The sequence below is a fragment of the Neofelis nebulosa genome, chromosome 9 (genome assembly GCF_028018385.1).
Source record: "Neofelis nebulosa isolate mNeoNeb1 chromosome 9, mNeoNeb1.pri, whole genome shotgun sequence".
NCBI lineage: Eukaryota > Metazoa > Chordata > Mammalia > Carnivora > Felidae > Neofelis > Neofelis nebulosa.
Window position 1 is genome coordinate 113975581 of NC_080790.1, and position 12691 is coordinate 113988271.

A 12691-nucleotide genomic window follows, 5' to 3' on the forward strand; every position below is an offset into this window, starting at 1 on the left:
ATGTCATGTCCACCCATGATTGGCCCTCTGAGGCTGGGAGTTAACTATAGCTTCTGCAATTCTTGTATTTTTTTTTTTTAAAGAAAACATGGTTAAATTGGTAAATTTTATGTTATGTGTATTTTACCAGTTTTTATAAATCACGTTATTTCAACAAAAAACAAAAGTGGTACGAAGAACATCTGTATCCCCTTTACTCAGATTTACCTATTGTAATATTTTTTTTACCCCATTTGCTTTATTGTGTGACTGTACTCTTGTGCACACGTAATCTACCATCTAAATGTTTTTATCATTTGATTTCATAGTATTTTTTTTTATACCATTTCTCCTGCTCCAGTACAGGATACAGTCTAGGGGTAGGACATTGTGTATAGTCATGTCTCTTTAGCCTTCTTTTTTTTCTTTTATAGTATTGACATTTTTGAGGATATAGTGTATCCCCCCCCTTTTTTTTTTTAATTTTTTAAATATTTATTTTTGAGAAAGAGACAGAGTGCAAGCAGGGGTGGGGCAGAGAGAGAGGGAGACACAGAATCCGAAGCAGGCTCCAGGTTCTGAGCTGTCAGTACAGAGCCTGACATGGGGCTCAAACTCAAGAACCCATCTCATGAACTGTGAGATCATGACCTGAGCTGAGCTGAAGTAAGGTGCTTAACCCACTGAGCCACCCAAGTGTCCCTCCCCCCACCTTTGTAAAGTAGGCTTCACGTCCAGCATGGGGCTTGAACGCATGACCCTGAAATCAAGAGTCTGACCCTTTACCAACTGAGCCATCCAGGTGCCCCATTCCCTCACTGCTCCTTTTTAATAGAAGCTTCCTCATTTTCGGTTTGTCCAATGTTTCCTTGTAGTTAAGTTGAGGTTACACAACCTTAGCCAGAAACCTACATAAGTGATACGTTCTCAGGTTATAAAATCTGGAGACTCAATACATTTTTTTTAATTTTTTTTTTTTTAATGTTTATTTATTTTTGAGACAGAGAGAGACAGAGCATGAACGGGGGAGGGCAGAGAGAGAGGGAGACACAGAATCGGAAGCAGGCTCCAGGCTCTGAGCCATCAGCCCAGAGCCTGATGCGGGGCTCGAACTCACGGACCGCGAGATCGTGACCTGAGCTGAAGTCGGACGCTTAACCGACTGAGCCACCCAGGCGCCCCAATACATTTTTAATTAAATGCAGAGTAAAGGGGATCAACAAATGCTGTAGGATTCTCTGAAAAGATAAATAGATTCGAATGGTCAGGGGAAGACATCACAGTTTACCTATTATCTAGACTTAGTTTACTGATTTGGTGGAAAGCGTGTTTCTAAAAGTTTACCACTTTTCCCTTTAAGTTCAGGTAACATATATTACTGTCTTCTACCAGTTTCTATTAAGTTTCCTCCTGTATTAATAAATAAATCAGGAGGAAATTATTTGTTTTTAAATTTAATGAAATCAAGTATGACTTTCAAATGGCACAATTTGAGGGATTGAGGATCTATAATTAAGGATCTACTGATCATTATGCAAGGTTCCTGAATGATTTGGATTGTTACAAAAAGACATTGAACTTTGATGTATGTCTTTATTCCCTTCCTGGTTTCATAACCATTGGAGTCAGGCTAACAGTTGGTACTCCCGGCTTTGCCACTGTTCTATCTAGTCTTTTAGCACTCCTACTTGAGCTATGGAAAGCTACTCTTGCCAATGATTTCTGTGGAATGTATAAATGGTAGTAATGTTGATAGGTCTGTCCTCAGTGCCATTTTTCCCTTCCAGGCTGTCTTATAAAGAGCATCCAAACTTTAGATGATGCAGAATAGAATTAGGGCCAGCATGGTTTTAAGTATGTTTCTTGTTTTTTGTTTTTGTTTTCTTTCTCTTTTTTTCTTTTTCTTTTACTTTCCGGGTAATAGGAAACACTGTGGTTGACACAGTTGGGATCTAGTCATTGGTTAATAGGTAGAAGAGTCAGAGGTATATATATATTTTTTTATTTTAGCTTGTTGTATTTTTTATTTTTCTTTTAATTGACATCCAAATTAGCATATAGTGCCACAATGATTTCAGGCGTAGTTTCCTTAGTGCCCCTTAACCATTTAGCCCATCCCCCCTCCCACAGCCCCTCCCGTAACCTTCAGTTTGTTCTCCAGATTTATGAGTCTCTTCTGTTTTGTCCCCCTCTCTTTTTCTATATTATTTTTGTTTCCCTCCCCTTATGTTCGTCTGTTTTGTCTCTTAAAGTCCTCATATGAGTGAAGTCATACGATTTTTTCTTTCTCTGACCAATTTCACTTAGCATAATACCTATTCTCCAGTTCCATCCATGTAGTTGCAAATGGCAAGATTTCATTCTTTTTGATGGCCGAGTAATACTCCAGTGTGTGTGTGTGTGTGTGTGTGTGTGTGTGTGTGTGTGTGTACATACATATATATACCACATCTTCTTTATCCGTTCATCCATCGATGGACATTTGGGCTCTTTCCATACTTTGGCTATTGTTGATAGTGCTGCTATAAACATGGGGGTGCATGTGTCCCTTTGAAACGGCACACCTGTATCCCATGGATAAATGCCTAGTAGTGCAATTGCTGGGTCGTAGGGTAGTTCTATTTTTAGTGTTTTGAGGAACCACCATACTGTTTTCCAGAGTGGCTGCACCAGCTTGCATTCCCAGAGTCAGAGGTATATTTGAGGCCATTATTATAACATGGGTTTTTTTTCCTTCACACATGCTTTTTAACAATAATTCCTTGGACTTTATGCATTTTGTGTTTGCAGTTTGAAGAAAACAGGTCTGAAACAAGGTCATACCCCCAGCTGCTTCTGAACACATTGACTGCCAGATCTCCAAACATCAAGTCCACCTTCATTCGCCAACCTGTCTGACATGTCGGGACCCGTGCCAAGCAGGGCCAGAGTTTACACAGATGTTAATACGCACAGACCCCGAGAGTACTGGGATTATGAGTCACATGTGGTGGAGTGGGGGTAATTATTTCCTCTTACTTCACTGTCCTCACTCATAGGGTTGATTCTTGTGTACTTGTTGAGTAATTTCTGTTAGGAATCCTTCCTGACTGCATTTATAAACCTCAAGATTAAAACCTGATTTGTGTTTTCTTCTGCAGTGAAGAAGCAACGTATTGCTTTGGCAAATTAACAGTTTTGTTGGGCTTACCATTTAAAAATTACTTCTGTCTCTTATTCTTTCCTTGGACTTACATATTCTGGATAAAAGGCTGGTAACAAAGAGTTACATGTCAGCCTGTCTCACCTAAGGGCTTTGTAGTTAGGTGAGAATTAATACTTGAGAGATTTTAAAAACCATACTCTTACGTAAAGTATTTTTGAGGTCAGAGAATGTTGTCCCATGATGATACTGAAGGATGAAACAGTTCTCCAGAAAGATGTCCTCTTTCTGATAGAAACAAAATTAAACCCTTATCAGCGTTTGCTCTTACCATGAAGCAAGCCATGTGTAACGTGGATTTAAGCCCCAATTCCATTTTGAACAGTTGCAGTCTACCTCCGTAGTTGTGTTTGCCCCTATTCTCTCTGCAGTCTCATTTGGATGTTTGTATCTCTTGTCCCAACATGTAGGTATTTAATTGATCAGGTCATACTAACTGTGATAAAAGCATTTTGACATCCAGTGCAAAAGAAAGCAATTTGGAAATGCATAAAGCAGTAGCTCCCACATGCTACATTTTATATCTGTTCACATGTGATGTATATAACCTGTAAGTGGTTAAAGATAGTCTCCCAATATTGACACAAGGGGGTATGTAATCCTGATTGGGCCATGATTCTTAACAGTAAATGCATTGCCTCTGCACAAGGAGTTACAGTGTGCTTCATAGATACCATCAAGAACCAGTGGTACAATATCAATAAATGTTGTTATTGATAACCTAACAATTCCTCACTTGTCACAGGCTTCAAATTCTAGGAATACTTGTGTTTTGCTAACAAAATTTGAACCACTGTCTTTGAATTGAGTGCTTTGCACTTAGTTATGCTTAAATAACACTAAACAGCCCTTCCGAGGTTTGGCATGGCACTCTTGGCTCACATGCATTTGTTTTCTGTGTCTGCCACAGGAGAACTCCACCAGAATTAAGAGCCTCCTCCCCCAGACCTGCCTTAATACAGTGTCCGTTGTCCTTAGTACCATCTGCCTTGTCTGTTCATTTCACTTTCTTTTTGGCTGCTTGAGGACAATGGATGGCAAATTTGTTACATGTTGGATTTTCAGTGACCCCAGCAGGAGTAAATAGAATTTTGACATACTCTTTAAAGCAAAGTCATCTAAATTGTAATCAGAGGCAGGGATAAAATGTTGGCCTTTCCCTTATTTTTTACCTCTGATGTTGCTAGTGGTCATGGAATATGGGTAAAAATAGAGGAAGAGGCCCCTAACTATGATTCATGATCTGTAGTGTGATTTGCAAACTTTTTACATGGACTGTCTTCAGAGTTTGCCTTGGAGGGCAAGTGGGAAGTCAAGCCTATATGTTTGAAAGCCACTTACCTGCAAAAAGGTCCATGAAAAATCTGCTTCTAATGTGTGGCTGAATTGAAATATTCTTACAACATGAATTGACTTCCTGCTAGGTGCCAACACCGGGCCAGGCACGAGAGGCCAGAGATATATAAAAATTATCCTCCAAGGGAAAGCTGTCTGTTGTTGGATATAAACACATAACAAACCCTAATATAAGGTAGCTATGTGTGGCAAGCCAGTAGAAATGTAAACAGTGTGGGATTTGAAAGAATAATTGAAAGACTTAAACTTTTCTAATTCTAGGATTTAGAACACACATTTTTAATTAATGGCCCGATTTTTAAAATACAGAGAAACCAATTTGGGAATTATTGGAAATGCCTTTTATTTCTTTTACTCCTACTGGTAGTAGAGTTTTTAAAGTTAATTAGTGCCTTATAGTTTGAACTTTTAAAATCATTGTGACTTTGACTTTTTTTGTTCACAGTAATCAAGATGACTACCAACTCGTTCGAAAATTAGGCCGGGGTAAATACAGTGAAGTATTTGAAGCCATCAACATCACAAATAATGAAAAAGTTGTTGTTAAAATTCTCAAGGTGAGTATAAGAAGAAAGAGATTATAATTTCAGGAGTATTTGGGATTTAGATCTTTAAATGATAGTGATACCTTTTTTTTAAAGTAGCGTTTGAAAAGGTTTTTGTAATGCTTTAACACTTTTATACTGTATTCTCTGAAGTTGATAGACGAGGTTATCTGTTGTTGTTGTGAAAGAGGGCTCAAGTGAGCAAGAGGCAGAGAGGGAGAGAAAGAAGTGGGGCTCTCCGGAAGCGGGATTCGAACTCACTAACTGTGAGATCATGACCTGACCTGAAGTCAGGTGCTTAACCAACTGAGCCACCCAGGCGCCCAGAAGAGGTTGTCTTTATTTGACAGATCAGGAAATTGAGGCAAAAGAAGCAATTTGGCTCAAGTCCTACAGCTCAGCGAGATTGTGGCAGAGGAAGGGAGTAAAGGTTCAATCTTCTCTGTCCTAGGTCTTGCCTAATACTGATTTCCTATATTTTCAGTTATATTCCATCCTTTTGTTTTCAGTAAGTTGTTACCTTTTCTGTGTGAGGCTAAGGAGTCCAAACGCAGGCCTTTAAATGGCAGGCAGTTGCCGGCTGCGCAACTGGTGTGATGTAAGTGCCTGCGACGGGCACTGCTGTGTGTGCTCCAGCTCCGGCTGGTAATTACTTCGCAGTAGTGCAGGTCCAGTGTTGCTTGATACTCTTCTCCAAAAAGGAAGTAAAAATTTGTATTTATATACGAATTCCCCTGATTTTTAAATGTTGGCTCAAGAGTTTTTAAAAACACTACAGGAGTGCCTGGGTGGCTCAGTCGGTTAAGCATCTGACTCTTGATATTGGCTCAGGTCATGATCTCTTGGTCCGTGAGGTCGAGCTGACAGCACTGAGCCTGCTCGTTATTCTCTCTCTCCCTCTCTCTCTGCCCCTCCCCCACTTGCTCTTTTCCATTCTAAAATAAATACATAAACAAATACATACATACACACACTGTGTAGGCCAGGTTTGGCCAGGGGGCTACCAACATGCAACTTGGAAGTTACTTACGACTGTACTGTGCACTGTCATATGCCAGGAACTTAGCATATAGTTCCTTGCTATAGGAACTTTCCCATATTTGATACTGAGAAGCAAAGGTTCCCAGACTTCATCAATTTATAGCCACCCATATTGAGTCAGTAACTTTTAAGTAGTTAAGTCCAAAAAACAAAAAAATGTTTAACTTGGGTGCCATTTCAAATGTTATACACTGGGGCACCTGGATGGTTCAGTCATTTAAGTGTCCAACTCTTGATTTCGGCTCAGGTTATGGTTTCACAGTTCATGAGATCAAGCCCCAAGTTAGGCTCTGCACTGACAGCACAGAGCCTGCTTGGGATTCTCTCCCTCTCTCTCACTCGAGCACATGTGCACACCCTGGCTCGCTCGCTCTCCCTCTCTGTAAGTAAATAAATAACTTCATAAAAATTTTAAAAACTAAACTGTTATACACAGAAATTGAAAGAAAATATAATTTATTTTACGCTTATATGACCATAATTGATGAGTTTTGGGATATATACATCTGTTGATCACTGCACAGCTTCTCGAATGTTGGAATCATTTGGACACTAATAGACTCATTTCCTTTTCAACATTGGTTTTTGTGTAGTACTTACTTTTTGTCACAGGAACGGCTGAAAACCCAGCTTTGCAAAAATACACCATCAAAAGGAATGTAGTGCAATCTAATGTTGAAACTAAGAACAACCTCAGGTTGGTAGTATACTCCTTCCCTGGCGGATTTGGATATTAATTGATATCTCCCTCAAAACTTAAAAATCTCACAGAACCCCTATGAATTTGTGGGGGATGCCTTGGCATACCTTTTGGGAACCGGAAAGTTTATCTGTCTTATATGTCACATGTAGGAACAGAACTAAGCCCGAAATTAGAACATGTGGATTCTAACCCAAACTCTAAAAGTAATTAACCTTGGTAATCCTTTTAATCTAAGATGTTTTGTTCATCTGTGCAAATGAGATAATCTTGCTTTCTCTGTCTTTCTCAGTTGTTAGGGGGATCAAATAAAAAATTATATAGAGGGTACTTGGGTGGCTCAGTAGGTTAAGTGTCCAACTCTTGGTTTTGGCTCAGGTCATGATCTCATGGTTTGTGCATTTGAGCCCCGCATTGAGCTCTGCTGACACTGCGGAGTCTGCTTGGGATTCTCTCTTCCCCTGTCCCTCTGCCCCTCCCCCCGTCTCAAAAATAAATAAGTAAACTTAAAAAAAAAAAAAAATCTGTATATAGAAATATACTTCAGAGGTTGAAATTCTGTGTAAATTGTAGGATGACATGTATGTGGAGAGGGATATGGTAAAATAAAGTGAGGTGTTATCTAGTGTCATAAAAGGCACAAATAGTTGGTCTCACAGTTCAGAAGAAGCTGGTGGTTAGGGAAAGCTCCCAGGAGCTGTTTTCAGGCTCTGAATGGGGGGAGGATTTGGATAGGTATGGGTGGGAGTACAGAAGGGAAGAATCCACAAGATAAGAAAAGAGGAAGGAATAAGTGAGAGAAATCTTTCCTGTGGAAGATGTTGAGTGACCATGCATGGAAGGTGAACTTGGAAAGGAAAGTTAATTGGTGGTCAGCTGGAAAAGATAATCTCTGCATTTCCTTCAAGTCTTAAAAGGTAGCTCAGTAGGTTGGGCTTCAGACTCTTAATTTCCGCTAAGGCCATGATCTCACGGTCTTGGGATTGAGCCCTGCCTCAGGCTCCGTGGAGCCTGCTTGGGATTCTCTCTCTCCCTTTCCCTCTCCTTCTGCCTCCTCCTCTGCTCCTGTGCGTGCTCTCGCTCTTTCTTTAACAAAAAAACAAAAAAAAAAGGTAACGTGATTTTTCTCTCTTCTAGGTTGTTGGGAGTCATTGATGATTTTGAGTGAAGGGGGGTTTGGAAAGATTTTTTTTTTTTGTACTCCAGTCTTTTCCTAACTGTACTGTATATTTCACTGTAATTATATAGAAAGATGGTTGTAAATATAGATGAAGTTCGTTCATAAACTCTATTTAAAATTTTTGATCTCTCCTACCTATTTATTAAGACAAAATAGTTGCGTTGATCACATTAAATTAGAGTTTAAGTCACCCGCCTGGTCTATCACAAACCAGCCTTGTAAATTCACAGATTTTAAGGATTCTGTAGGAAAAAAAATTCATTAACCAGTAGCCTTAGCTGTAAGTTTTAGCTATAAGCCTTAGCTATAGCTGGCTGTTGGAAAATAGTGATTTAGTGGAAAACAGGTGATAGATTGATGGGTTAGTCCCTGGAAAGTAGATCTCCCAGATACTCTAGCAGATCCCAAAGATCTGATAGTTGAAGCAAAAAGAGGAGACTTCTGATCAGCTTGCTTCTCAGTCAGTGTACTGAGTTCTAACAGAAGCAAGGCTAAAAGCTGTGGATTGAATTAAATGTAGACCATGGGAGTCTCTATAAGTAACAGTTTCCATATATTGTCTACTTTGCATTGGGCCCTATTCTATCTGTGATATTTACATTACAACAGTTCTACAAGGCAAGTTATAAATTCAGATACATTTGGGGTGCCTGGGTGGCTCAGTTGGTTAAGCATCCAACTTTGGCTTAGGTCGTGATCTCTAGGTTCGTGGGTTCGAGCCCCATGTGGGGCTCTGTGCTGACAGCTCGGAGCCTAGAACCAGCTTCAGATCTGTGTGTGTGTGTGTGTGTGTGTGTGTGTGTGTGTCTCTCTCTCTCTCTCTCTCTCTCTCTCTCTCTCTGCCCCTCCCCTGCTTGCACTCTGTCTCTCTCTCAAGAAGTAAATAAACATTAAAAAAAAAATTCAGATCCATTTAAGTGCTTTTCCCAAAGCTGCATTAACTACAAAGCTGGATTTTGAGGATGGTCTGTTTCCAAGACTTGCTTGTTTCTGTACCTCCTGCTTAGAACTTAAGACAAGGTTAATTTACAGTATGGTTTGGTAGTTCCTAGACCTGGATTATCAACCTAGGAAATATCTAAGAATAGCTCTCTAACTCCATTCTCAAGATTCTGATTCAGCAGGGGCGCCTGGATGGCTCAGTCGGTTAAGGGACCGACTTCGGCTCAGGTCATGATCTCACAGCTCGTGAGTTCGAGCCCCACGTCGGGCTCTGTGCTGACAGCTCAGAGCCTGGAACCTGCTTCAGATTCTGTGTCTCCCTCTCTCTCTGCCCCTAACCCACTTGCATTTCAGCAGATCTAAGTGGGACCTGGGAATCTGTATATTTAAGAACACAGGTAACTATTAGGGACACCTGGGTGGCTCAGTCAGTTAAACGTCTGACTCTTGATTTCGTCTCAGGTCACGATCTCCCCATTTGTGAGTTCGAGCCCCGTAATGGGCTCTGTGCTGGCAGTGTGGGGTCTCCTTGGGATTCTCTCTCCCTCTCTTTCCATCCCTCCTCTTCTTGCTCTCTTTCTCTCAAACTTAAAAAAAAAAAAAAAAATCCAGGTGACTGTTGATCATGAAGTTTGGTAACCACTGATCTTGTTGATGAAGAGACAAAACATACTTAAAACAATTTCTAAGAATTCTATGCAGAATGTCAATAGTCTGAGGTGACTGATGCCCTGCGAAAAACCTCATGGTCCAGTGTAGCAGATACGGGCCACGTGTGGCTTTTGAGCATTTGAAATGTGGCTAGTACAAATGGTGGAGATATGCTGTGAGGATAAAATATAATTGATTCCAGAGGCTTAGCACAAAAAAAATATAAATTATTTATTAGAATTTTTATATTGATTTACAGGTTGAAATGATAAGATTTTGGATATATTTTGTTAAATATATTAAAATTAATGTGGTCTGTTTCTTTTTACTCTTTTAATGTGGGTACTAGAACATTTAAAATACACATGTGGCTTGTATTGTATTCCTTTTGGACTATCACTGTTTTATTTTTTTTAAAAATTTTTTTTTCAACATTTTTTATTTATTTTGGGACAGAGAGAGACAGAGCATGAACGGGGGAGGGGCAGAGAGAGAGGGAGACACAGAATTGGAAACAGGCTCCAGGCTCCGAGCCATCAGCCCAGAGCCTGACGCGGGGCTCGAACTCACGGACCGCGAGATCGTGACCTGGCTGAAGTCGGACGCTTAACCGACTGCGCCACCCAGGTGCCCCTATCACTGTTTTAGACTATTTAGAAGGAAGGCTTTGTGGAGGAAGTGCAGTTGGACCAAAGCCCACCCCAGAAAAATGAAAAGGATTTCTGTACGAGAACCGATGTAGAAATGATGGGTGAGGACAAAGGCACATGGGAGATATACTCAAGGGACTCTGCAGAGTGGTCTTTTTAAAATGGACACAGCAGCTCATTTACAGGAATATTGGTGATAAAGCTAGGCAGATATTATGGGTTGTGTCCCAGCCATATTCTGAGATATGTGCTCTTGTCGATCATTTTTACCCATAATGAAAGGCTTACAGAACTTAGGTAATTTGCCCCTAGTCACACAGCCAGCAATGAATGTAAGATTCACGTTACGTAGTCTGATTCCAAGTCCCACATTTAACCACAAAGTTATGCTGCACAAAGATGATTTGGTCATCCTTGCTGTTGGTCCTGACTTCCCCTCTGTAGGGTGGGGGAAGTCGATAGACTTAAAGGAAGGACTGGAAAGAGCCCATGTTTCATCCTAATTGTCAGAGACTTTTACAAGCTATGTCTTAGTATTACTAATAACTTGCAGTCCTAGTTTGTATAGTTTTAAAAAGTTAACATGCGGGGGGCGCCTGGGTGGTTCAGTTGGTTGAGCGACCGACTTCGGCTCAGGTCATGGTTTCACAGTTTGTGAGTTCGAGCCCCGCTTCGGACTCTGTGCTGACAGCTCAGAGCCTGAAACCTGTTTCAGATTCTGTGTCTCCCTCTCTCTCTGCCCCTTCCCCGCTCACACTCTGTCTCTCTCTCAAAATAAAATAAAAACATTAAAAAAAAATAAAAAGTTACCATGCTATGATTGATGACGAATTAAATGCTAGTTCTGCAGAGGTTTGCTCTTTGGGATGAAATCTTTTTTCTTTCAACTCAACATTTGCTGAGTCCCTGCAGAATCCCTGGCACAGGGCTAGGAGAAGGGGATTCAGAGAGGAGATGGACACATACCCTTTCCTTCAGAGAGCTCATAAGTAGCCATTTATGTATTACATTTACATGTTGAAATACTCTGAAATAATTTCACCGACGTACTTTTACCCTTTCAGCCGGTAAAGAAGAAGAAAATCAAGCGTGAAATAAAGATTTTGGAGAATTTACGAGGCGGTCCCAATATCATCACACTGGCAGACATTGTAAAAGACCCTGTGGTGAGTATGGTAGGCGCTGGCAAGGCCCACCAGGGCTGAGGTGGTGTTTGACCTGGAGCACAACTGGCCTCTTTATTTTCCCCCTCTACCGTTAAGTCCTGCTTTAAAAGTGCTTAATCAGTTATACCATTTAACTAGCTTGGGTCTTTCTTTCAAAGAGACCTCCACCCACAGACTATTTCTTATTCTTCTAGGCTAAGAGACTGATAGCACTGGAAACTGAAATGTGTTAATCCATTTTGCAAACTCAGGTCCGATGCCGATGGGCGATGGGCGCATTGTCGGGCTGCCTAGAGCCTGGTGAGACTTCAGCTCCATGTCTTCTGTTTGAAATCCATCCCCAAAATGACCTAAGTGTGGTGGTGATCAGAGTGGGGAGGGCTCGTAGCAATAGAGGGTTTCCTACTACTGAGGCAAGGACAACCAAATTCACCACGTAGTATCTGCGAACATTGTGCCTACTAAAGCTGCCAGGGCTATTGCTAATGTGTGTTTTCTTTTTCTTTCCCCTAGTCACGAACCCCTGCCTTGGTTTTTGAACACGTAAACAACACAGACTTCAAGGTATAATATATAACCAACCATTTCAAGGTGTTGGGTTTTTAGACCACATAGAAAGCCTTTTAGCAATGTTACTATTAGAAGAGCTTCCTTCTAACATGCTTAGAAAGAGCTTTTCATCCTTACTTAAGATAGAGAATTTATCCTTATTTTAAGATAGGGAAACTCACGTAGAAGCAATGTCTACTTTCCACATCTTGGTATTTCACTCTTTTGTTTGTTTTGTGCTCTTTTTAGTTACCAATACATTTACTTCTCACCACCTTTACCATTCATTTGACACTTTCTACAGATGTCAAACCTAATAAAAACCACAGCACGTGTTCAGTCAGGATCTGGCTGTAGGGATTTCACGTTAAAACAACTGTACTCGAGAAGGAATACATTGTGTGTGTACAAGCAAGGACTGCTTATACCTTGGGATCCCTCAGAAATTCTGGGCTATAGATCTCAAAAAGGGGGTGGGTAGAGAAGCATGGTACAAACTCTGGCATAACACCGACCTCTACAACAGATCTCTGACTTCCAGCCCATCTGGTAGCCTCCTTATTTCAAACAGTTCTCAATTCGAGCACGGCAGAGGAATGTGGGCACTCTCTTGGGTTACAAGCTGTAAAGGTACTTGACTTGCCTTTTCACAGTCCTGTAGTAAGAATGTTATGTATCAGTAAATGGGTGAATCCTGTGAACCCTTTGCTGGGAGGATGAAAAAAAGGAG

General features: G+C 40.8%; 1 protein-coding gene across 2 annotated transcripts in view; it reads left to right on the top strand.

Annotated features, from left to right (window-relative positions):
- CSNK2A1 (casein kinase 2 alpha 1) overlaps nt 1-12691 on the top strand; it is a 56197-nt gene that overhangs the window by 28742 nt on the left and 14764 nt on the right. The window contains exons 2-5 of one of the 2 annotated variants that reach the window (XM_058685177.1): nt 2770-2979; nt 4983-5094; nt 11311-11412; nt 11926-11976. In XM_058685177.1, the coding sequence (XP_058541160.1) occupies nt 2879-2979; nt 4983-5094; nt 11311-11412; nt 11926-11976 (366 nt within the window). In that variant the 5' untranslated portion in view covers nt 2770-2878. The remainder of the gene's footprint in view (nt 1-2769; nt 2980-4982; nt 5095-11310; nt 11413-11925; nt 11977-12691) is intronic. The other variant, XM_058685178.1, reaches the window with a different exon arrangement.